The following is a 26,532-nucleotide window of genomic DNA, read 5'->3' as shown; positions in this document are numbered from 1 at the left end:
CCGCCGCCGCCGTCGTCGTCGCCCCGTATGGCCAGAGCGAACCGGCCGGGGGGTGCCGGCGAGACCGCGCCGCAGCAGCCCAGGGCCCCGGGGCCGCGGGGCGTCGGGCTGAGGGCGGGCGGGCGAAGCCGGCGGCCCCGGGGCGCTGCCGCCGCCGCCAACCGGGCGGGCAGCCCCGCCGGGGGATGACTCAGAGCCGCGGCCCCTGCAGCGAAGCCGCCGCCACCGCCGCGCCGGGCTCCGCGCCGCGCCGCCCCATGCCCGCGCCCCCCGCCGGGGGCCGCCCGCCGCCCGCCGCGCCCGCCGCGCCGCGCACCGGATGATGCCCCCGCGGGGGGCGGCGGGCTCCTGCCGCCGGCGGCGCCTGGCGCCCCTCAACGAGGACAACGGGCGGTTCCTGCTGCTGGCCGCCCTCATCGCGGCGTACCTGAGCGCCGGCGCCACCGTCTTCTCGGCCCTCGAGAGCCCGTCGGAGGCGGCGGCGCAGCTCCGCTGGAACCGGACCCTCCACAACTTCAGCCGCATCTTCAACATCAGCCTGCCGGAGCTGCGCGCCTTCCTGCGGAGCTACGAGGCGGCCATGGCCGCCGGCATCCGCGTCGACGCCCTGCGGCCCCGCTGGGACTTCCCCGGCGCCTTCTACTTCGTGGGCACCGTCGTCTCCACCATAGGTGAGCGCCGCCCCGACGGCCCCGCGGCGGGGGCCGCCCGTCCGCGCGGGGGGGGGGTGGGGGGTGCCGCGGCCCCGGCCCCGGGGCGGTCGTTATACCCACCAAAGTTTGGGGAGAGGCGCCGCCGCGTTGCTATGGCAACCGGCGGCCTTGCAGTTGAGGTTGGGGGGGGAGATGTGTATGGAAGTGTCCCGGGTCCCTGTCCCCACTCACCCCCCAGCCCGGCGGGTCGCGGTCCCACCGCCCGCCCCGGTGCACGGAGCCGGGGACCGGCGCTGGGTTCCGCTCCGGCAGCCGCTGGGTGTCGCGGCTGCCGGTGCCCCGGGCCGGCCGCGGCGGGAGCCCCGTCCCCTCAGCCAAACTTTCGCTGCCGGCCGTGCGGCTGCTTGGTTGGGCTTCAGCCGGCCCCCCGGGGGCCAGCGGGGCTGGTCGCCCTCCGAGGAGCCCAGCCCGCTCCCCTGCCCGCGGCGGGATGCGCTTGGTGGTCGGATGGCTCGTTACCAGGAGAGGCAGCTGGTAGGCAGCGGGCTACCGAAGATGCCGCTTTTTAAGGGCTGGCAAAGTTAAGATCCGTGTGTGAATAAGGGCGTAAGCTACACGAAGCCGTACATCTCCTGGCTGTACCATAATATGCATTCTCAGTACATCGCGGGCTACAGCTGACAGCAGTTGTTCCTATACGATAGGGTTTTAGGAAAAGCAAAATTCTATGAGCAAATGGTGAGTTGGGGGGGGAGGATTTTTTGGTGTTTTTTACTCTAACCTTTAATTTTTTTGCTCTAAAATTACCTATTTTTACCTTTGTACTCTATAAGCACCATTAAGAACCATCAGGGAGATTTGCTTGAGGTGAAGCTGTGGCTGGCTGCGGCTCTCCGAGTATTGCTTGAGAAATCCTGTCCCTGCGTACAGAAGATCTTACCCGATCTTCTCTCGCTGCCAGTTTTCAAGTTTTGTAACAAGCCAATTGTCTTGGGGGTTCTGAGCATAAATGTCATGCTTTCCCTTTATTAGAGAGGAAGAAACACACAGCTCGTTATTGCACTTACATTCATTAGATTCGGAAAATGTTTTATCAATAGTGACTAATCTCCGTAATAGAGTCGTGATGGTGACTGCAGCAATGTTGTCAAGTATTGTTACTTTTTGCAGTGAATAATTCGGCTAACTTTTCCTTTTCAAGTACATTCAATAGTCCAGTCATTAAAACACCATTTTAATTAAACGTTAGGCCTTCTTTGTCACAGAGCATATATTTTTTAAGAGATCATTATGACTGACCTGAATGGAGGAGGGGAAAAAAGTCAGTGTATTGTTAAACCCACTCTTTCCTTACACCTGCTGTAGCAGTCGGAAATCTTCAGGAGATGTGTAAATGCGGATCCATTCACTTCTCCATGAACCCTGGCTTCTCCTCACTGTGGTGATTGAAATTTAAAGTTTCCTCTTCATTTGCAAGCGTCTGTTTGCATCTCCGCTTCGTCGCCCTGTCTGCAGTCATTTATACCTGGGTGGAGGGAACGAGAAAAACTCCGCAGGGTTTTTTTGGCAGTCAGGAGAGGTGTAAATGCCTCAACCAAAGAACTGTGTTTCTCATATTCCTGGAGGGCAACCCAGGGCACCGCTCTCTCTTTAGAGCCAATAACCTCTACATCTCCCCCAGGCGAGATGGAGGCTGAAAGACTGTTTTTCCCAAGCCTGCAACAAAGGATTGGATTCTGCCAGGTGTTCCCCTGAGCGGTACCTTCTCTTGGCGTCCTACCTGCTGGTACTTCTCGATGCCTTACAGCGCTTTGCCCGAGTTCAGCGAGCCGGCTGTAGAGCAAGGTTTTGCTCTGGGTGAGGAGATGGGGCAGAAGGTGGCTTGAAGTGAAGATGAGTTGCGCCTCTGGGCAGAGCCTGGGGGTGCCGAGCTACAAGTACTGTCTCCTGGAGTACCGGTGTCCCGAGGCCGTTGGGCCCCATCCCGGCAGAGCTTTTACCAGCTACCTGTACAGCTCCTGCTGCCCCCACCTCAGCCTTTCTCCACGCTTGTCCCTTTGAGCTGCTGTGGCTTGTAGAGAGGCAAAGCTCATGGAGAGCTCAGCAGCTCATCCACAGCCCGGACTTCTTCTGCCACACAGTTGTATTCAGTTATTACTGGCAGCTGTGTTTGCCCAGCAAAAGTAAGAAAACCCAGTGAATTAACTAGTTGTCCCGCTAAAACCCCAAAGCTGTAGGTGCTTTAATGAAACGTGCACAAAACTTGTCGCTCCCAGTCGCAGCCTGGGGGAAACCAAATGGCGGGCATCAGAATGTCACCAAGGGGAGCGGTTCCGGTGCCGTTCTGTCCTGGGAAAAAGGGGATTTCCCCTCCCAGCCAGCTCACTTGTGTACCCACCTACCTGGAGCCCCTCTGATTTCCACTGCCAGCTCAAACACCGTGTTATCCTGCTTCACAGCAACTTCACTTGCCTTCGCGTCACAGTTCGTTGTGGGGGAGAATGCTGTCTTTACTCAACCTCGCTGAGAACTACCCGACATCCAGAGTCAAAACAGCTTGCCTTCCTCAGCAGCTTCACCTGCTGCATGTGTCAAAGCAACTTCACTGCTGCAGCTAAACACGCTCCGTTCCTAGCGACGCTTGGGAAAGCTTTCTTACTCACTGCTTAGCAAACAGCAAGTAGACGCCGTGCCTGTCAAGGGTAAAATGCCCCCGGGTTACTCAGCCTCTTACCTGCAGAGGATTCCAACTTACAGAAAACTGGCTGGATCTTTTTGAGTCCTCGCTCTGCCCTCCCTGGTTTTAATAAAACTGCTAAATCCTTTGTATCCAGGCATCAAAATAGAGTCACCGGGGACAGGGCTGGAGGTTTTCCTGGGGTTTGTGGAAGCTGAACAGAGGGCAGGAGGCTCCAGCTCCTTGTCCTTCTGTGAGCACAAGGGTTAGGCACCCTGGGGCTTGGAGAAAACTCCTCCATCCACCCTCCCTGAGCAGGGCCTTTGCAGAGCCGAGCAGCTCCCCTCCGTGAGGTGCTTTGCCTCCCATCCTTCCCTGGCTGCAGTTCTGCATCTCCCCTAATTACACAGGGATGCAATCAAACCCTCTGGGTGAGAAACATGTCAGTGGCGTCTTCAAGAAATGGGAGAGTTAAAATGAAATGTTAAGTCTAATCTTAAAGCATTTTCCTGAATAGCCTAAAAGTGAGTAGCTTACTGTCCATAAAACACCCTCTTGATAGCACTCTGGCCATTCTTTTTTTTTTATTATTGCATTGTTTGTGGTTGAATAATGTCTATTTTTCATTAGACACATCTCGATTTTCAGGGCTATGTAAGAAAATTCTTTGGTCTAATTTCTGATTGCTTGCTGTCAGTCTACACCATTTATTCAGTCATTATTTTGCACTCCAAAAGTGATTTTTCTCGTAGGCATTTATTATGATTTTTGTACTGATTTCTTTAAGGAGCAGCCAGTGAAATTTATTCATGATTCATTGGTCTGACTGGCAGTAGACTTTGCTTTTCCATTGAGTTTTTTTTCCTTCCTTCCCCAAATACAAATCACAAATACTTTCCAGCACCTTGTTGAAGACTGAAAGCAAAGCATAACTCAGACCGGTTTTCTTCCTGGGGAAGTGTTGCAGAGCACGGCATCATCGCTCATAGCTTTCCCCATATACTAGCACATAAGGCAGCTCCAGGATGCCCAAAGTTCTGGATTTCTGACTCAGTCCATGAGCCTAGACTCTCTATCCAGATTTTTTTCCCTGTCTTAAATGTCAAAATAAACATTAGGTACCTACATATTAAAACATATTGAGACATTGACTTATTACTAAATTTGGATTTTAAGCTTCTTACCTGTAGGTGCACGTTTCAGAATCCTTTGGAAAGATCAAGTGATACAATTGCTTTATAGAAATCCATACCAGGCACTAAAAAATGAGGTCAAAGTAGTCCAATTCATAAAAGTGTTTTTTCAATGTAATATTTTTAAAAAGCACCCTTATTGTGGCTGGATGGTTTTGGGATGGAGCATGTGTGGGTTACAGGTGCTTTGAGAAGAAATTGTGTAAAGCTCTTCCTTCTCTACATCTGTGCAAGGGTTACAGGTGTGAGTGGGACTATTCATCCTTTCCTTGTTCCTGAGGTATCCTGTTAAATGACTTGGTGTTTGTGTGGACTGACAGCTCCACCCAAAGGGATGGGGCCTGTTCTTCTCTGGTGTGATCTCAAAGAGGTAATGGAGAGGTGGGCTTTGAACTCAGGTGAAGAGAGGCTGTAATAATTGGTATTTTCTACCAGCCAACCACCTCCTGGCAGCTGTGCTCTCCTTGTGTAGGATGTTGGCTGGGTTAGACCCCCTTCTCTCTGGGACATCATTTCTGCTTGCTCTCCACAACCTAGGCGCCATCACCACTCACTTCTAAAATCTCCCCTGGCTCTGTGTTGTAACCTTTTGAGAAAATCTGGAGCTCCAGATGTGCTGAAGGCAATAATTCAATGGAAGTGGTGTGCGAAAGGTAGTCAGACAGCTCAGCAAGTGCATGGTCAGATGTTGGACCGTACTGGTAGGAGCCAGGGAGTGAGCCTGCCCAAGAGCAGGCACTTCACATGGTAATTAGCCAAGAAATTCCACAAATAACCAAGTTGGTCTGAAGGCTTTTAAGGGGGAAGTATATTTGCCCTGTCTTCTTCATTGATACATTTCAAGATATGACTTTGAGCTGCAGCTGGGGAAGGTTCTGGCTCTCTGCTCTCCGTGAAGGCAATTTCACTGTCTACACGGCCAAGACAGACCAAAAGGTGACAGTCACACTAGAGCGTGCGCCTGATCAGCATCAGTGTTAGGTTTTCTCAGGGCTCTGCAGTTCTCTGAGGCTTGTACAGGCAGCTTTGGCAGAAGGCTCAGATTAGGGAGCAGTTGCCTCAAACAAAAGAAGTTCCCACAAACAAAAGCCAAACGAGAAAGCAGTTGGGAGAGCAGACAGTGTTATTAAACTGCAGCATCAGGTTATTTGTCTTTGCCAGCCTATATGTGGTCTGCAGCCAGCATGAGTGTGTGTTTCAGCGTGGTCTGCTGCGGCCAGATCTGATTCCTTAGGTGTCTGTGATGTTTTGATCAATGTGCTGGTGGACATCCGAAGGTTATTTTCTCACCCTGGTGGTCTCGGTGGAGAACAGAGAGCAAGAGGCTCAGAGGTCAGCAAGTCAATGGTCAGCATAGGTCTGTGGGGAGAAGTAATCCTGCAGTGATTTTCCTCCGATGAGGACCTGGCACCATAGCAATGTTTTCTACTTGCTGTAGCTTCACGGGGGTATTAACTTCTTTGGGTACCACTGGTGGGAATTTCCTAAATGTCTGGGCATAGGTTGGGTGCTCTGATCAGGAAAGTAATCTAAATCACAGCTTGCTGCCTTGTAGTTGAGAGCAACAACAGGAAGCTTTACTTGGAGCACATCCATGTCATTACGCGGGTGGCTTGAGGTGTCCCCACTGAAGGGTCACGAAATAATTTTGATCCTAAATTTGTCGGGTTTTTATTCTAGAAGGTAGGAAGGAAGAACCCTATTACTTTAAATAAGGCCCTTTTTAAAAGAAAAGTTTTCTGAAAGTATTATTTTAATCCGTCTCAGGACTGCTTAGGGTTTACCTGCCTCTGTAGGGTTATGCCAGACCCAGAAAGTGAAGCTGTTACTGTGCTTCAGCCATCTAAACTCAGTGCTATTTCTACAGAGCCACAAAGCTCAGATTACTTAACCTAAGAGTTTCAGAGGTTTCTTGAATACTAAACCCGCTCTGTGAAACCCTATATTTCAAAACACTAACGTCAGTACAGTGGAGATATATCTTTTTGTTTTGTGGCTGGAGAGATTAAGCCAGGGGACAACCAAATTGCACTTCTTTTTGCTGTAGCTGTGGAGTTTGGGGTGCTCAGATGCACCACTGAAACCTGGGGTCTCCAAACTGAGTGTCAAGCACCACAGCATCTCAGAGCAGTCACCCAAAAAATAAAGCCCATCTGTAACATCAGGGAATAAAGAATTTGCCTGGCATCACATCAGACCTGGTTCCACATCTCAGAAGTCAGGGGAAATTTTTATATTGACTTACAGTGTGCTGGTTTAGGTTCGAAACGAAGACAAGCTGGAGGTTGTAATCAAGGATTCTCCATTTTTGCAGCTTTCAGGGTCCCTTTAGGTCAGGTAATTGAGGGGGCAATGTCTACTTAGTGGGTATGTATCTCCCACTTAGCGTTACACTCAGTTTGGTCCTCAGTGATGTTCCTGCTGGGCAGCAAATACCTGTATTTTGGTTCCCTATGCATTTACAAGAGCTTGGAGATGGGATTGCAAACCAAACGTTGGTGGCTCTCTGTCTGTGGAGGAGACACGAGTGGCTCCAGCTAGTCGCGCTCTATTACTAAGCAACCTCCCAGTAAACCAGCTATCACACCTGTAATAGCAGTGAGGGATCATAATTATTTGGCTTATTGGCTCTCCTGTTTGTGTCGGGCTCCTAATTCCAAATCCTGACCGAAACCCTGTGGGCTGTGTTCCTGTGGAGCCCAGCTGGTCCCTAGCCTCTGCTGTCCCTCTCTGCTGTCCCCCTCTGCTCTTCTGGGGATGTTCCTCCTTTCTTTTAGAGCTTATCTCATGCTTCCCCATCACCTGCCTTTCCCAGGCACTCTGTTTCTGCTGCCTCCCTCCCAATTAGCACACCCTCTTTTACTAATGATCTATTTGCTTGATTAAATTTTGAATATTTGCTTTACGTCTTTGCAGTCTTTTGAGTTAATAACTCCCAAAGAAGTCAAAAGTAAAGCTTTACAGTTTCTTTCTGTTCCCCATCACGCCTGTCCCTCATCCTTAGTGTTAATGCTGCTATTGACCCTCATTTCTTTTTTCAGACAAACTATTTCTTCCTTTGCCGATTGTCTTCGATTTGACACAGATCATACACACTTCATAATTTTTTCTCACTTCTACTGGTGGGTCATCTTTGCAAGACAGTGTGTCTTGCTTTTATGTGAACTTTTAATTGCTCTTCATGGGGGAGAGAAGAGGAAAACAATTCTAGGATAGATCTCTTGGCAATTAACTTTATGTAACAGTATCCACCCCTGGTGTTGTGTTGGAAAATACAATGTCTTTAAGTTAATGAACGCGGTGTTACCTTATCTTTGCAGGTATTGAGGTCAGCAAGAATTTTACCTCTTGCCATCGTAGCATCAGGGTTAGAGCAACAGAAAACCAACACAGAACATTTCATCTGCAATTTTTAGTATAGAGACAGCTTGGTATTATTGGAGACATACCCTGTACCCATGATCCATATGAGCCTTACTTACCTTTATCAAAAGAGACAGTTCTCATAGTGTGTCAGCACCAAGTGCCTGCCTGAACACATTTTGGGAGAAGGTAGGCAAGGACAAAGATCAGGGTTTGTGCCCGTGAAAATGTGAAACGTGAAAGTCCTCCTGAGTGCTATAAATCTTAGAAGTGATAATAAACCCTTTTGTGAATAGAAACACTTAAGTAACAAACAGAATTGTAATATGACCTAAGGGGCAATTGCATAGCAATCCAGACAAATCAAATATGTTTAATTTTATATCTCCTCAATAGCCTGCTTCTGCAGAAGTCAATAGGAGATGAGTCTGCAGAGCTTTAGGAAATCCCACCTTACCCATGTTCAGTTTATAAAAAAATGTAGGTCTGATGTTGCTGACACCTACTGGTGTGTGCCATGGCTGTAATACATCTCTAAGCTCAGTGGGGCTGCTGGTGGCAATGGGTGGCACACCTAGCTGTAGACATTGGAAGGTCTCAACGCGCTCTCTCTCGACTCAAACCAAGAGAAGCACAGAGAAAATGAAATCTAATTGCATGAGATGAGGCAAAGCACTAGCAGCCTTTTCAAGTAATTAAGGCTTTGGAGCGCAATAAGATAAGAAATTGAACGGTTTGATGTTAACATATGGGATTACTTATATGGGTGAGGCACTGCTATTGCTCGTGTTTAAAAATCCATAGTAAGTGCTCCTTACTTGTTGGTGAAAAAAAGTGGTAATACCTTGATAACAAATACAGCCCCGTGGTGGTTCCTCAGTGAACTTTAAACTTTCTGACCTTGTACCACTGCAGCTTCTTCCCCTTTAGAAATGATGGGCCATTTGGCCCATTCACATTCATTCTCAAGTCTTAGGTAGGCAAATTTAATCGAGGCAGAAACAGCAATTAGGAGAAATTTGCCCATGTGAGGCGTGGAAGAGAAATTAAATTCAGTAAACTTCAATTAAAAGAAAACCAGGTAGCATCCTTTTGGTTATTCTTTATTGTATATTCTTGTCATCTCTTTGCTCAGACTGAGTACTGTGCAAGCAATATATTTATCCCATGAGGATAAATAAAAAATACAGTGTCATTCATGCTCAACGTGTAGGGAGTCGAGTCTGCTTTAAGCCTTTGATGATGGAAATGACTGTGGTGTAAAGATCTTCAATCCAAATGGTGATCTTAATGGGGAGTGGGGGGAAAACTTGTGTGATAAAATGGTTTGTCCGTTTACAAAAACTGCTGCTGGCGGAGCTGCAAGGACCGGGAAAATCTCAGATGAAATCAAAAGCTCAAAACGATCGTCATAAAGTGGTGAAGCTGTTCAGTATCATTAAATTTAAAAGTAGTCAAGGGAAATGCATACTGAGGAAGGAAGAGTTAAATGCAGAAATAGAAAATGAGAAGTAACTGGTTAGTCAGCAGTCCTGTCACCCTCTATTTCTATTACGGTTACTTAAAATTAGGTCTTTGTGCCTTCATGAATGAATTAGAGGAGCTGCTTGAGATAAAAGATACTTAAGAATTTGCTTCTTTCAGCTGGAACTTTTTGAAGTAAGAGACTCAAGAAGGCACATTTAAACCATTAAAAAGTTGAGGTAGATTGGTCAGGTTTTTTTCATTAAATCGTAACTGTAGATGTTTGCATGGAAATCCAGGAAAAAATGGCCAAACCGTGTAAAAGATATTGCCCTGTATGTTTAGGTCCTTTTTGTCCTACAGGTCCATTTTTATAGGCTGACTCTTAGTAAAGCCGAAGAGCTGAGACAGCTATCAAGAAATAGATGTTCTCTGAATACCTGCACAAATCCCAAATACCTGGCAGAAAAAAAATGCTGCAAGTCTATTGTTTTATCCAGTCAAAAGATAAGCCAGTGATGTAACCATTTGACAGCCTTTCCCATTTGTAAGGCTTAGAAATTCTAAGCCCAGGAGTGACATCTTGTTTTATCCGACTTCTCATGTGGGGAAATATGACACACACCCGAGATCACTTGCAAGATTCAGATCGTGCTATTTCTTAGCCTGAAAGGAGAAGTATTGTGAGATGTACTGGCGCAGGAGTGGCAGTACACATGCAAGTATTCTTTTGAAGCCTATAATGTCTCAAGAATATAACAAAATTTGGATGCCATTGTTTTTTGGGGTTTTTTTCCTTGCAGTTCAGAAAAAAAAAAAAGTGTTGCACAACCTTGGGTCTGCTCAGGCATCTGAAACGCGACTGCAAATTTCAATAAATGGCAAAAGCAGGTGGGAATGCTAATGTTTGAAACACTCCATTTGAAATGACAGGGGATAAGCTTTTTCTTGTTAGAGTGTTGCTTAGAGACACAGTTATCCACACCAAAAAACATTTCTCTAAAACATAAGGAAATAAGAGTGGAAGCAGCTTTAAAGGATGAAAAATTAAGATTGCAAGAGAAATCAACTTTTGAAAGCGTGTTCACCTGGAATCGTATCACCAGCTACATGAAGAGTGTAGGAAGGTCAGAGAGGGTGGCAGTGTATGGCTTCAGATATTGGACACATCTCAGGAGAGAGACGGAATTGCCCACTCTTGGGGTCCGTGAGCTACACTGTGATGTATATCCCTGGTTACTGAGACTGTGTGTATTTCTTCGTTATTGTGCTTTTGTTTTCTGCAGACTCTAAATTCAGAGAAGTTTCCTGTCTGAGAGTGTCTCAGAAACCTCCGTGTTTTAGCACACAACCACAGATGTGAGCAAGGGCTTGATATGGCCCCGACGGCTGTTAAGGCAGGATATTAAAGACCATTAGCCTCCAGTGCGAGGAAGTGCTTTTCCACAGTAATATAACTTAAACAACCGAGGAGCTTGTAGGCTATATTTTTCTGTTATTAACACCACCACCATTTCAGAAAAGATTATAGCAAAATGGTTTTCACCCAGCTATTAGGATAAGGAAAGAAAATAAAGCAAAGATAGGACTCTATCATCAGGCGTGGAGACTGCATTCCGGACTAGCTTGGGTCAATTCACAAGGAGGGAGGCTGCAACCAAAAGAAAGAGCATCCTGCTTTCATCCCCTTTTTCTAGAAGTTTTCCCTTACGAGGTGGTTTAGCACTAATTCAGCCAACACCAACTCATATTTGTTCTGTTTTAACAAGCTCTTAGAGCACCCCAGCTGTGCCAAGGAGCAGAATAACTGACAAAACAAGAGGGGTTTTAATACCATCTTGCTTAAGATTTGCCCAAGCAAGGTAACATAAAATGAAGACAATAGTTTCAGTCTTGATTTTTACGACTGTAAACCAGAGTCTGCCCCCAAGAGTTTAGCAGAGAAGAAGATTATATTATTTATAAAAGCAATAAAATGTGAAGCAGTGGAAGAAAGTTTATATATGAACAATATGTTAATGGAGAAGTTAAGGAAGTTTGTTGCACCACAGAACACCTCCATCCCTTTACAGTTGGGAGTCAGCAAGAATAATGCCAGCTTGTAGGTCCTGACTTTCTTTTCTGTGTGCAATTTGAATTCATACTCCTCTGATGTTCATATTTCTCTGAACTTCGTTCTCCATCGTCTCGTTTTAGAAGAGCCCCTGTCCCTCATTAGAAGTTGTGTCCTGATGCAGTAGGATCAACCAGAAAACCCAAATGTGAGCTTTCCAAAGATTTCCAGCTTCAAGCCTGTGACCCTCCATGTGTGTTTCCATCTTCAGGCGGGAGCTGCTTGGCAAGACATGGGGCCAGAGCTGGTGATACCAATGGCTTGGCACAAGTCAGTCCCCATTTGGTCGTAAAAGGTGCATAGAGGAGCAGCCAGCCCCAGCCAGGGAACTGTAAAACTGATTTAGAGACACTTGTGCTTCTTCCTTGTCTTGGTTCTGCGCCAAAGCAGCTCGGCCAGAGCAGCTGATCAGCCTCCTTCTGTATTCATTGAGCTACGAGTTTACAATAATGGGATTTAGTAGTGAGCAAGGGTAGGGGTTTTTTTGGTTAGTCTTTGGTGAGCACTTTCTTCTCACGCTGTACAATATGGCCAACATGCAGTACAGCTCAGAAAAAAAGCTTGCCTACTTCTGGTAAATTAATAGAGCAAGGGTACTGCTGCTGCTGGTGAAGCTGAAGTCCCAGCGTTTCTCTTTTTAAGGGTGATTTATCACTCAAATTTACAAAAGTTCGACCACTTGAGCTGATAAATATGTCTGCTGAGTACTCACTAGAAACTGAAGATCTTTCTTGGAAAGCTCAAGTTGAAGGTGTCAGCAGAGAAAAACACAGTTGGGAGACCTGCTGCGAAAAGGAAAAGGTAAACCTTATATATAATATTATATATATAATTTTTTTTAATATATATTATTGATCTATATGTATATATAAACTAAAAGCAGAAGATTACCAGAGGAACCGGGGACCCCAGGCATCCCTGGTGTGATGGAGCTGCCCTGGTGACTCCCAGCCCTGGGCACAAGGCGCTGCTGCCCAGACCCGTCTCTCGTCCTCATCCAAGTCACTTTTTGGCGTAATTTTAGGTTTGTCTTTGTCCTTCACCTCTACAGAAAAATATTGGTACCTCTTGGTCTCTTTTTATACCCTTCACGTGCATCTGGTAACTAACAACTATTAATTAGCTTTACTTTTAGTTATTTATTGTCATGGTTTCCAATTAATTCACTTTTTTTTTTTTTCTTTTCAAGAAAGCTTAGGTTATTTTAAGCTGACAATTCTATTAACTCTTTTAAAAACCAGTGGACTTTAAAGAGGAATGAAAATGTGGCCGTGACCTTTCAGGCTGCGGTTTAAAACCCAGCCAGCAGAGAAACGCTGAGGGTGATTGATCCTGGTGTTCACTGATGTTATGTGTCGTAGCACTTTGGATAACCAATAACCTGATCACAGTCGTGTGTAAACAGAATGAAATTGGTACTGTGGAAAGCCTTTAATAATTGCCTGCAGCTCCTTGAAACTCCTTAATGTGCAATTAATCATCTCCTGCCTCTGTTCTGCCAGCGTGGCTCCTTTTGAGTAGCGGTTGTCTCAAACCTGACTAATATTTCCCCATTGGAGAGATAACAAGGATCAACAGCGGTGACCTGGTGGTTTTTAACTATGCTCATCGAGTTCATCATGGTGCTCTTTCAGGTCACAGAAGAGACTGGACATCTTTTCCCACAGTCTCTGGTGGATTGGGTGCATGCATGCATATTTTCATGCGCTGAACAGGAGTAAGGGGAAAAAAAAAAAAAAGACCTGTTTTAGCCCACCCTGGTTCACAAAGCAAATTTACAGAACCTCTGACCACCTATTTATTGTAGGCATTGGGGAGAACAGGTCCATGTTAAAAGAATGTTATTAAAATAAGAAAAAAGTTAGGAAATGCCAGAAACTGTTTGCTTATTCAACTGGAAGTGATATATATATATTACCAAGGATGGATGGATGGATGGATGGATAGATTATGGGAGTCAGTCACAGAATCATATAGGGTTGGAAGGGACCTCTGGAGATAATCTAGTCCAACCCCTCTGCCAAAGCAGGTCCACCCAGAGCAGGTTGCACAGGAACATGTCCAGGCGGGTTTTGAATGCTTCCAGAGAAGGAGACTCCACCACCTCTCTGGGCAGCCTCTTCCGGTGCTCTGCCACCCTCAAAGGAAAGAAGTTCCTCCTCATGATGAGATGGAACTTCTTGTATTCAAGTTTGTGCCCATTTCCTCTTGTCCTGTCACTGGGCACCACTGAAAAAAGACTGGCCCCATCCTCTTGACACCCACCCTTTAACTATTTATAAGCATTGATCAGATCCCCCCTCAGTCTTCTCTTCTCTAGACTAAAAAGACCCAAGTCCCTCAGCCTTTCCTGATAAGAGAGATGTTCCAGGCCCCAATCATCTTTGTAGCCCTTTGCTGTACCCTCCAGCAGTTCCCTGTCCTTCTTGAACTGGGGAGCCCAGAACTGGACACAGTACTCCAGATGGGGCCTCACCAGGGCAAAGTTGCGTAGTCACTCAGTATTTTCTCCATGGGATGTGTATTCCAGTTCATGGGTCACTGCAAGCTTGTGTACGATACAGGGTTAGACCAGCCCTAAAATCTGCAGTCGCATCTTCAGGCTTAGCTTGGGTCTAACTTAAAGTGTCTTAATGCACATAGCACTGGACAGACCAGTACCGTTCAGGAGCAATGTCTCCAGATAGAAATCTAAATAAGATCAAATGTGACTGTACAGCAACTTTGATATTAGAGGCTCTGGCAATGGAAAAGCTCTAGAAAAATTCACTATTTGAGCCCAAAGAGGGGGTATTTTAATAAAGCAGGATGACAAAGGTGTTAAAGGGAAAGTAAGTTTTTCATTTGCAGTCTGAAAATGCAAAGCCAGGTGGAAGAACTGCCTCGTAGTGTTCTCACTCCTCGGGTGAGAGCGCTGGATGCAGCAGGAGGCTTCCATCTGCGGCAGTTTTGTCATCTCTGAGCTGTGACCCTGTATCCAAGGCAACTGTTTCTGGATGTTAGGTGGTAAGGAGCTATAGAATAAATGAGAGACAGTTGTGAAATATACAGGTATGACTCTATCTAGAACAACCACCATGAAATGCTAACAGGTGGAAGAGGGGTTGAAGGGAGCACCAGAATCCAAATATGGAATTTTAGTCTCAAAATTCAGAATATGATATCTTCCTTGATGCAGTGTACATGTTAGTCAATAAAGACCAACCAGGACTATGGAAAGCTGTGAACTAAAGCGAGCGTGGAACAGACACCAAACAAAATTGCTTTCACTTAGTCTATCTGCCTGTATTCTGTAACCCACGCGTCTTGGGGATCAGCCCTGTCAGAGCTTAGTCTTTATGTTGCTGAAACTTCTTTCCCTCTGGAAGCAGCATTCTGGTTATAGGGTAGGTTTTTAGGTTTATTTCTGAGAATTCATTTGTTTAAAAAGTTCTAATCAACAATTTTAGGTTATTTTGATTCCTTATTAAATATAGCTGCGTTATTAAGAGGTGATAGAGGTGATGCTACTCTCATGTTCTACACTCTGGGATTTAAAATTATTTAAAATGATTTAAAATGTAGGAGCCACGTCCCATAGCAGGATGCCTCTGTAAGAAGAGCTGAGGGCCTGGCTGAAAGAAACAGGGATGTGGTGCCGTGGTAAAGGCTGGAAGACTTTTTTGCGTTGAGTTTGAAAGGTGACGAAAACGTTCCTCCATCTCTGGTTAAATATATCTTTACTGAAAAGCTATCAACCCCTTTAGCCTCAAAATATAGTAAGACAAGGTAATGGCCAAACCAGTTGGCCCGAGGGAAGAGCTCACAGGTAGTAAAGCTGCTATTCCTTTTTTTTTTTTTCTGGTACCAAGCATCATTTTACCCATAGGAAAATGGGTAAAAGAAAAGAAGGGAAAACAGGAGGCATATCACAAGGCACTTAAGTCTTCACAAATTTGTCCAGTTGCACCACCTTTTGTATCCATCACCAGCTTAAGTAAATTTAAAAGTCCAGATGAGCAGAATAGTAACTACAACACCTATTATGCAGCTCAGGATGAGGGACTCATTAATTGCCAGCACTTACCCATGAGAGGCTGCTGAGGGATAAGTGATATTGGAGTGTTTTTATCAAGTTGGCTCTACTAATTCTGTTTGGGGAGAAGAAGTATCAAACAGCTGAAATTAATGCTGCCATAGAGCTTGTATCCGAAGTGGTGGGTCAGAATTAGCATGTGGGAGGTTGATATACTGTGTCTGAGCCACAGAAAATCAACCCCAAGGTACCTGTTCAATATATATGGGGGCCATGAAAAGTGCAAAGCGCCATTGTGCTTCTTTCCTTGTACTGTCTCAGAGGCACAGGCGGTTCTGGATGAATTAATTTCACCCAGGCATCATGATGTACTTAGCCTTGAGCAGGGGCTGAGCTCACACGCGTTGCACAGAGGACACCAGGACCCCTCATGGTCCAGGGACAAACACAGCCGGTGAAGGAAGACCCTGTATGAAGTGAGTGTGCTTCTGTCTGCTGGCTGTGGACCTGAAGTTACTATGTCTGCATGGTCTTACTTGTAAGTCTTAGCACTCCTGTTGCCGTGATGGGTCCTTTCACCTTGCATAGCTACATACTGAGTTTGGGTAATATTATGCTTCAGAAAAATCTTGCTTGAACAAATCGCATCAAAAATATAAAACTTCTCCACCTCTTATGAACGATCACCAAAAAGTACTAAAAAAGCTTTAGTGCATTTATTTCAAGAGGAAGTGGGCACAAACTTGAACGTAAGAAGTTCCACCTAAACATGAGGAGGAACTTATTTCCTTTGGGGGTGGCAGAGCAGTGGAATAGGCTGCCCAGAGAGGTGGTGGAGTCTCCTTCTCTGGAGACATTCAAAACCCACCTGGACACGTTCCTGTGCAACCTGCTCTGGGTGGACCTGCTTTGGCAGAGGGGTTGGACTAGATGATCTCCAGAGGTCCCTTCCAACCCTATATGATTCTGTGATATAACTTCATCCAGACTGTCACTCTCTCTCCTCTTTTTTTTTTAATTAATAAATGTGTCTAGCCATATGCGTGACAATAAACCCATTTATTTTGATGGTGATGTTCACATGCTTGCCGTGAAGCACATGTTTAAATGCTTTGCTGACAAGGCAGGGGTGAACAGATGCCTTCTCCATAACGAGCTGGCCAGGTATCCCTAGCTGGCAACCACAGCAGGCCCCCCGGCTTCTTCTGGGGGCCAGACACTAGTGGATATTTGTCACCAAACGAGAATGGTCTCGTGAGCAGCCGGCCCGACCCGGACAATGGCTTCACCCCACAGAAGAGGAGGTTCCCGTTGCCCCGTGTGAAGCCTGGGATCCCAAGACTCGTTTTGTGAGATCTTTGAGCGGATCTCCATTTAGCACAACAAAACGGAGAGACTCTGGGTCCAGAAAACAGAATCCAGTGACCCCTTTGGTAATTTTTTTATTTTCTGGTAATGCTGTGCAATTTTTTTCACTGTCTGTTACAGAAAAAGGACTTTCTACTGCGAAGAGACTGATGACGCGGCACAGTCTGAACTGCTGGGGCACAGCTGTTCCCAAGCGTGCCAAAAGTAGGGCCACCTCTTTCCTTGTGCACCTTCACGTCATTGAAAAGAGGTTTCCAGTTTTACTTGTCAGGAGCGCTTACGTGCTCTTATCAACAAAAGGCGAAATTCTGTATCAATGAAGTACGAAGGTAGCGCAAATAAATTGCCCAGAAAAATACAGCCATTACAAAAATAAATCGATAGATTTCAAGCAGCAATCTCAACTCATTATACACAGGGAATATTTTCCTGTTACTATTTAAAGGTGAGTCATGATAATAAACTGGATTTAATGATTTCATTATGCTCTATGCTGAAAGTAGCTCCTTTTTCTTCACAAACTTTAATTGATGTGGTCTGATGTTGATATTTACCTCCCTGAATATGTTACTTGCCCAGCTTTTTTGTGGAACAATCAGGTAAATAAATTTCAGGATGTGGATTTTTCACAAACCATTAATTTTGATTACTTGTGCTTATTTATTCATGGGACGTGAGCAGTCACCTCGATCCCGTATGTTTTTTGACTGAACCACCGAGCACTTTTGCCGTGAAGAACAGCAGAACAAGAGCAATACCTACAGAATTGAGTTTCAGAAGAATCTTCTGAGATAGTATATGAAATGTAGGATGTTCTTTTTCATAAAATAACTGGTGTCAGCAAATAACGTGGAGCAAACTTACTGTATTTGCATGCAAATTTAAGATCACTTTTGCTGTTATTTAAGCATCTGTAGCACCAGGCATTACTGCTTATATATAAAATCGTGTGTATGAGTACTGTCAAAACACAATTCCTGTAAAGAAGAGGTGAAATAATATTGCTGCTGGATCTTTCCGGAGTTTATATACTCCAGTTTGTCCGTTTACTGGGATCCTAGTGCTCCCAGTCTGCCAGGCGGTTCTGCCGAGGCGGGGGAGCATCTTGCCGATGGTTTAAATGGGGCACTGGCTTTTCCTTCCTTCTATGATGGTACCAGGTGACCGAGTCGCAGCTGGGATTTGGTTAAGACTATAAAGTGCTGCTATTTTTAAAACAGTATTTGATCTTTGGGAGGTGGTGGGGTGTTTTTCTGTTATACAACCTGTAACTTCCATCTTCTCAGCGGGAGGGGTATTAACAGCCCTTGAAAACAACAGCGTTGCGGTGGCTTACAGCTTGTCAACAGAGAGTTTCAACTTTCCATCAGGCCACGGGGGCTCCCATGCGTGGGAGCAGGGACGTGGCCTCTTCACCTTGTCTCATCTCGAGGTGGTTTTGGGCTCAGGAATGCTTCCACCTGCATTTACGGAGTGGTGTTTCTCTGTTAATATCATCTTTCATCACTGCTAGGATGTTTTGCTCTCTCTTGAGTTTTGGTCATCTCGTTGAGCTTTCTGGTGCCTCCTTCATTCTTTACAAAACTTGGGTTTGTGTTGGCCTAAGCCGATTTAGATGTAGGACTCCTTCTTTGTCCAGTGAGGTGGGACCTTTGTTAAGTTACATGCATCCTGAGTTTACATGCGAAAAAACATGTCACTAACTCTACTCTTTTATCTCCATCCCTTAGGTTTTGGGATGACCACACCAGCAACCGTGGCTGGAAAAGTATTCCTCATCGTTTATGGCCTTTTTGGGTGTGCTGGGACTATCCTTTTCTTCAACCTCTTCTTGGAGCGCATTATCTCTCTCCTGGCGTTTATCATGAAGGCGTGCCACGAGAGACAGCTGCGAAGAAGTGGTCTCCTACCTCCCAACTTCCGAAAGGGGCCAGCGATGTCAGGGGTGGGCAGCCTGGTGGGATGGAAGCCGTCCGTTTACCACGTGATGCTGATTCTGGGAATTTTTGCTATTACCCTTTCCTGCTGCGCCTCCGCGATGTACACGGCGGTGGAAGGCTGGAACTACGTGGACTCCTTGTACTATTGCTTTGTCACCTTCAGCACCATCGGCTTCGGAGATTTGGTAAGCAGCCAAAATGCTGCGTACCAAAATCAGGGATTATACAGATTTGGAAACTTCATATTTATATTAATGGGGGTATGTTGCATATACTCTCTTTTTAACGTCATCTCAATCGTAATCAAGCAAGTTTTGAACTGGGTGTTGAAAAAATTCGAATGCAGATGTTGCCCAAAGTGCCATAAATCAAGTGCCCGCCTCGGACGTCGCAACGCCATCACCCCAGGAGCCCGCCTGCGCCGACATAACATCTCAATGGACGCTGATGGACAGTACGACAGCGACACCGAGGGGAGGAGGCTCTCCGGAGAGATGATCTCCATGAGGGAGCTCACGGCATCGAATAAAGTCTCCCTGGCCATTTTGCAAAAGCAGTTGTCGGAGACGGCCAACGGCTACCCGAGGAACGTTTGTATCAATACGAGACAAAACGGTTTCTCCGCAGGGGTGGGTGCTCTTGCCATCATGAACAACCGCTTGGCAGAAACGAGTGATTCTAGGTAGAGTTTTTTGAAATTCCTTTTGTTTCTTTAATAAAAATAAAATTGTGATTAGGGTGGAATTATCACTGTATGCTACTGGAAAGTTTTAAATTCAGAGACAACCTTGGTATTCATTGGGCGTTCAGCATTTTAGTTTCTGGGGGTTTTCTAAGTCTTCTCTAATATGCAGTAACATCTTTACCATAATGTTACAATTTTCCCCAAAGGGGTTTTGGGGAAAGACTTGGATGTCTGATGCAGAATCTGATGCTGGTTTGTTTGATTGTTTTTTTTTATCAGAGTTAGGCTGATGGTTGGACTAGCTGATCTTAAAGGTCCCTTCCAACCCAGACAATTCTGTGATTCTAAGGACGGTGTGCATGGTTAGGGTGGTGTCAAAGCCAACGTGTTCTTCAGAACATAGCCTGAACCCAGGCTCAGGGTTAAAATGCATAAAACGGGCAAGTTTGGCACCAGAGTCAAACTCGAAGTTGATAAGGTTTGCCTAAACCAGTATCTCATCAGTTTGTTGAAGTCTGGATCTGGCCCTGAATTTCGTAATCGATGCTCTTCAGCAATTCTTCACAGCAGGTCTGTATATAACATACGTGTAGGTGACTGCAGTTACACCAGTTTTACGGTGACTGTGCTTCACTTGAATAATCTTACTGACTTCATGGCAGGGGATCAACTGGGCTGATGCCTCTGACTACCAATGATGTTTTTTAGCCAGTCTTGTCTGAAACACTAACTCTTAAAAGTCAGGGGCTAATCAAGAATCGTGTTAAAATGTGCAAAACTATTCTTTCCTACTGAATAACTGAAAACAGGCAATTGTCAGCTTCGTTAATGACTTAATTTAACGCAAGAGAGGCCAGTACGCACCTCTGGTGTCAAATGTTTGCATCACCACTGAAATTATGATTTCATTACTTTTACAGGAAAATAAGTAGCTAAAATGAGTGTAGGCTCTCTGTTGTCTTAAACTTGCATCTTTTATTTCTGCAATATTGTTGCAGAGATTCACACAAATGATTTCCTCGCAGTTCTTTGGAGGTCCCAGCCCTGTACTTGTTTCCCACGAATTTGGTCGTGTAGGTTATAGAGAAGAGCATCGCTTTGGAGCTCCCCCAAAACATTGGCACTAAGTCATAAAAATGGGCTAAGGCTGTTGCTACTGTCTTAAGTCATATTTAACCCGTGCTAGCCCAAACTGCTGAAGAACCAGAAGGATCTTGAAGCAAACCCGGTCTAAGTGTCTGAAGTTTAGCCTGACAACTGAGCGTGTTTTGCAAAGCTCTGGATCGTTTCCCTGAATTCTTCATACTATCCACTCCTTTAATGCTGCGAAGGAAAGAAAGGCTTTTACTGATTCCAACAAGAAATATCACTTAAGGTTGAAGTCTGAGAAGCCACGATGGTCAGCTCTTGCAAACAATTTGGGTCATTATAGGCAAGATCATAGGTACTAGGTTGATTGCTGAATAAATTGAAAAAGCTGGTGGAAACAAACTAGGAATATTGGGAATGTTTGAAAACATTTCCATGAAGTTTCAAATAGATATTTTACTTGTTGTTTACTTACTTTGTTTTGCATGGGTTTGAGGTATCCATCGGTTTGCTCTCCTTTAAATTTGTAGTAGTGCAAAACATTTTGGAATTCAACCTCAGAGAACGTAATTTTTGATTTGGGGTTTTGCACACGTGAGCCTGCCGGGTGAAGCATGGCAGTGACTGTAGCTTTTGCCTGAGGGAGAAGGAACCAGAGCAGCAGATAAACCATTGCGCGCGGATCCATATTGTGCGGTAAACGTGGGCACAGCTTTTATCAAGATGCATTTGGCCAGAAACACTCGATGGTGTTTGTGTTCCGTATCTACCTGATACGGGCTCACGCTCATGAGTACGTGGTATGGCAGAGCCCGCATTCAAGAGGCGTTCGTCTGGTGGTAGAGACACCCCCCGCTAAGGTCCGTGCGCCCCTCTGTGCACTCCGTCTCGGATGCCACATTGGAGTGGCCCTTTGAAGAAGCAGGCAGAGGTCAAAGTGTCTGGTGAGCCTCATTTGAAGCCCACCTAGGGATAAATTTAAGCAGGATGTGTGTAGGGGCAGGTCGTGGTCTGGGAAAGACTCAAAGACCGACTGCAAAGACCCAGTTCAGGAAGGCGACTTCCAGAGCTGCAGGGACCATTTTTGGAAACAGCAGAGACGGGGAACGTAAAGAATAAAAAAATGTGTTCTTTTCCCTCAGGATTACCCCCAGGGGTAAATGTCTTTAGCTATGATGACTTATGTGTTTGTTTGTTAAGAGCCTGTATGGGCCACTGCTCTTTTTTTGCAGCTAGACCTCTCTTAGGGTTGCATCTTGGTACATTTGCCGTCATGGGGACTATTACTCATTAGAACGGACCCCACTGTATGAAGTGCTGCATAAATCGAGGCAGATGGGCTCTGTCCCAAAGGTCGTACGAGTTTGAATAGATAGGATCCCAAGGCACAGCAGAATTACTTAGGTTTATCATATTACTCATAAAAAAACATGTTCAGATGCATTAATGTGCTGTGAGCTCAAGAACTGTATTTTTATGATTACAAATTTGCAAATTAAGGGGGTTTATTTTTTCAGTAAGTTGTTTTTAAAGGATAAATATTATAACTATGATTAGGGACCTGTTTAAATGTCTGTAAATTGTTTTCAAACTACCTATTCCTGCCTGGGAAATACAGTGAAGTAATATGAAATTGTACATACTTCTTTCTGTACTTTTTCTGAGGCCAGTCAAAGGCAGGCACGCAGTCTCTTGTAATATGATTTAAATGTTTCTGAGTCTTTTTGATGCCATTGGTCACAGTGGTGCCATGGCAGGACCCTTTGCAGTTCCTGTTGGCTTCAGGGGGAGTTGGATTGGCTGCCAGAGCTGGGTTCCCCAAGGGATTGGATGCCTGATTACTACTCTGTGCACTTAGGTCTAGTGTTTCTTTAGTCCCAAGGTCCTTGATAAACTCCATTCTGCTTCTCCTTAGCCCGAGGCACGTAAAGTGCGTGCCCAGTTTTTTACCAGTGCCCCCATTTCTTGCGGCACACGTATCCCCAGAAGCCAACACAACTGAACCACAGGGACCCCCAGCTTGTGTCTAAGCCCCGTAAAAACCCCCAACCCCCATCTGGCTCAGCAAGGCCAGTTTATGAGAGGGTTCAGAGCACAATTACTGATCTGGGTCTCACAAGGAGTGGCCTTACAGTTCCCTTATACTCAGTAGCTGAATATTTTTCAAGGACGCATGAAAACCACCTTCAAATCTCTACTCTTCTGCCTGCTAGCCCTACCTGGGCACCCATCACCCCTGTGCATGAGTACGTGAGCCAAGAAGACATAGGAGATTTGAGATCAGCCTTTCCTAGTCCTTCTTGCTCTTTCTTTATCCTTTTTTATGGCAACTTCTCTTTAAATTTGCCAGACTTGGGCACCTAACTCCCTTCTTTTATTGTGCATGATCCGACTCGGGGATTCCCCAGGGCAGCCTGTTCCTTTTGTGAATTAAACCCTAAACATGAACCAGTTGCAATTCCTCCTGGTATTTCATTTTCACAGACAAAGCAGATACCTGCAATACCCAGACACAGGCTGAAGCACAAGAAATCAGAAGGAAACTGGAGGAACAGAGTGGGACAGTGAAAGCACACTGCACTAGATTGCACTTTCTTTTCAGGTAACTTGGGAGTTGTATTACATTCTTGAAATGTTTTTTTTTTCTTTTCCCCAGGTTGTATTTTTGGACAGCCTTGAAAGCATGTAATTGATTTAAGATTTAAAAGTTCATCTTCCCTGATGCAAGCCCCTCTGCCCCACCCTGCAGAACAGCAGCGGTGACTCCTGGCTGGCACGGACCCAGCCATCCCAGTTGCTGCTCTACAGGCAGCACGGATGGGAGCTCAGACCCCGTGGCCCAGATTTATCTCTTTCTGTCTGAGCCTGAGCAGAGCGTTCAGCAGCAGCAGAAAGCTACAGGACTTAGGGCTTCCCTGTGAGCCAGCCTCCGGCGAGAGCAGTGACTGCACAGGCATGAGCTGCTGGCACCTCCAGCGAGAAGGGAGGAGATACCATCTCCACTTTGCCCATGTGCTAATACCTTGCAGATGAGAATTAAAATTTAAGTGAAAATTGATAAGGGACAATGACCAAATTCAGATGACGTCTTCTCTTCCCTCTGGAGCTCAGGGCAGAATGGTCACAAGGAACAGTTTCTTGTGAAGCCTGTAACGCCTGGCAAGTCACTACATTTACTCCTTGGGGTTTGTCTTCCCTCTGTGTCTTTGACAAAGTTTGGAGTCACACTGAGATGTCATCCCATTCTCTTTGGTTTCTTCCACTCTGTAAACACACTTCTCGTTTCCTGCAAAAAAATTCAGATTGCTTTTATTTCCTTGCAACGCGAAGGATGTCCTTCAGACGATAGAGATGTTCAGAGAAGTCATCTCATTGACCTCAGTGGCAGATGGAAGTTTCTGAAGGACGAGGCTGTAATTTGTCTGTCTCCCCGTGGCAGAAACGTTGCACAAGTAACTCCCATTACTGCTAGCAAGACGTACAAAGGTACCTGAGGCAGCGGCTGGGGCTTTGCAGCAGCAGGTACAACTGAAAATGGAAAGGAGGTCTGTTATAAAGGATATTTGTGCCTCTTTGACATGTACTTGCTATTTGATAACCCAGTTGCCAGCTCTAATTGCAGCATAAATACCCAGTGGAAGACAAGAGAGGTCTAAGAATCACATTAAAGCTCTCGGTGACCACCCCATGCCATGCTTGGGTTACCCAGAGATGCATTGAGATGCTGCCTGTAGGTGTGGCCCTGGTGTCCCAGCATGGCTTCAGCTCTGGCACTTGATTTCTTCTCCTCCCCAGCTGTCTGTAGGTGAAAATTTGGGTATACCACAACCATTTACCTGTATTTCAGTCACGTCTTGACTTGCTCCTGAAAGGAGAACTTGAGCAGCAGCCACGGTCATGTAGCCAGGCATGTGGGCTCAGTATAAACCTGATTGCCTTTGTGGGATCAATTTATAATTATATGAAAATTAGCTGTAGCAATGAGACCATTCTCACTTTGTGCGTGTGTGTGTGTTTTTCTAGCCTTTAACTCAAAAAATATTCAGTGACTAATTATTACGATGAATGTTCAGAGCTAATCCAAACAAAAATCATACTTTGCTGATTGCTATCACATCTATGGATATGGCTTCTGCTCTAATTGGATTACTAATGTGCCTTTCCAAACCAACACACATTTTCAGTGCTATATTTAAAAAAAAAAAAAAAAAAAAAAGTTATGTTGCATAAACTCAGTTAGGACATATTAATATTTGACTCACACAAAATAACTAACCAAGCGTGCATTTCACATTGCACAACCAATGTGCAGTTTCTTTCTTTGTGAAGACTTCCGTATTTTTGAGCTCATATTCTGCTTTTGTGAATACTCATGCTAGGAAAAGAGAAGCGCTGTCACAGGTTGGGTTGGAAGGGACCTTTAAAGGTCATCTAATTAGGTTGCCTGTGGAAAACGCAGGAAGGTATGGCCAGTTCCACTGGTGTTTGACTCGTAGAATGTGCGTATTAACGTACGCGCAGTAGGCAGCTCATTATGCGTTATAAATACGTTGTGTAGCGATGGCGCCGAGGAAGGACTACTTCAGTTTACACGGCCACCGTCCCAATGCAGCTACCAATAAAGGCGCATGCCTTTTTTCTTACTCTTTTTTGTTTATTAAATGGATAACATCCACCCTTTAATTAGAATATACCTTTAAACCAGGGAAAAAAAAAAAAAAAAAAAAGAACGAAGCAATTGCCCAAAATATCGCAGAGCCAAAAAAGAGGTCTAGGATCAAATCCAAACTTTCAGCTCTGGGGAACTGCAATGGCGTAGTTTTGCTTTGAAGGGATCTGCAAACCTGCAGCCTTCCACGTCTGCTGTGCTTAGTCCTTCCTCGGGAAGGGGAAGGGACAGTCCATAGGGATACAGTTCATAGCGGGGTACCCAGTAGTCTGGCAATTTAGGAGCTACTGGAAAGGCAGCCACGCTGATCCCTTACGGTGATGAGCAATATTTTGAAATACAAAGAAATATAAGAAATACAAAGAATTATAAGAAATACAAAGATGTTCCCATAATCCCTTCACACTTCGCAGACTGTAAGATTACTTTTTAAAGCCAGTGAGTCAATACAAAATTAATGCTTTTATAATAATATACAATAAACAACGTGAAAAAAATTACTCATGTTTCTGACAGTGTGCAAATCAAGTATTTTCTCAATGGCTATCATTTCCTAATTTTTCTATTAGTGAGTCAGTTTTATTCCTTGCATGTAAAATTATGTCCAGAAAAATTGTGCTTATAGTAACATCCATGGGCTGTACAGGCGGGGCAAGAATTCAGTTCTAATTTTATTGTAAAACCTCAATATCCAAAAGCACAACATCTGAAAAATGGTTCTGGGGGGTTTTGTGTATGTGTGTAGAGACGTTGTTTATTTAGAAAAATAAAAAATGCCATCCCTTCACATATACAGACACATTTTTAGCTCGCTAGAGCACTACCTTGTTGTGTACTCTGCAAAAATATTAATTCCAAATTTCAAGCAAACTTAAAAGTCTTCAGTGATAAAATATCTGCTCTAAGGTATTCCTGTTTAATTTGTATTTCTTTTTAAAGGGGGACAGCTTGGTAGGTAGCTTTAATGGAGTTGCCGTTATCATCTCCTATTACAAACACCAAGGATTTGACTTCTGCAGCTAATTGCCCTGGCTTCGCTATTTGCCTACCTCTGTGTTTCACCAAGTGTGAATTACAAAAGGAATGACCGGTTCTCTGCTGGTTTCTGGTTGGTATCACTTTCCCATTTGCACTGATTGCAAACAGGGAAATATTACCACCACCAGCAAATTAACCAGCAAATGTTCCCAGGCACACCAAAATTAGACACTTTTCTGAAATTTTTTGTTTAAAAAATTGTTTTGTAAAATCTAAATTACTCTGAGTATAAACTATTTGCCATGGTTGGAATCAGCAGTCTGAA

At 45.1% G+C, this 26,532-nt stretch overlaps 1 protein-coding gene across 1 annotated transcript; it reads left to right on the top strand.

Annotated features, from left to right (window-relative positions):
• Positions 1 to 319: 319 nt before the first annotated feature.
• KCNK12 (potassium two pore domain channel subfamily K member 12) lies at positions 320 to 19,472 on the top strand. The gene is made up of 2 exons (XM_074169077.1): positions 320 to 671; positions 18,577 to 19,472. The coding sequence occupies exons 1-2, from the start codon at positions 320 to 322 to the stop codon at positions 19,470 to 19,472; spliced, it is 1,248 nt and encodes a 415-aa protein (XP_074025178.1).
• Positions 19,473 to 26,532: the final 7,060 nt, after the last annotated feature.

Source organism: Numenius arquata, chromosome 2 (assembly GCF_964106895.1).
Source record: "Numenius arquata chromosome 2, bNumArq3.hap1.1, whole genome shotgun sequence".
Taxonomy (NCBI): Eukaryota; Metazoa; Chordata; class Aves; order Charadriiformes; family Scolopacidae; genus Numenius; species Numenius arquata.
Note: the sequence above shows the minus strand (reverse complement) of the source record. Positions and strands in the feature narration are given on the sequence as shown.

Excerpts from the sequence above, each read along its gene's own strand:
- KCNK12 (XM_074169077.1), top strand. The coding sequence starts at position 320 with ATGATGCCCCCGCGGGGGGCGGCGGGCTCCTGCCGCCGGCGGCGCCTG. Across the intron at positions 672-18,576 it reads CACCGTCGTCTCCACCATAG|GTTTTGGGATGACCACACCA; the intron begins GTGAGCGCCGCC and ends TCCATCCCTTAG.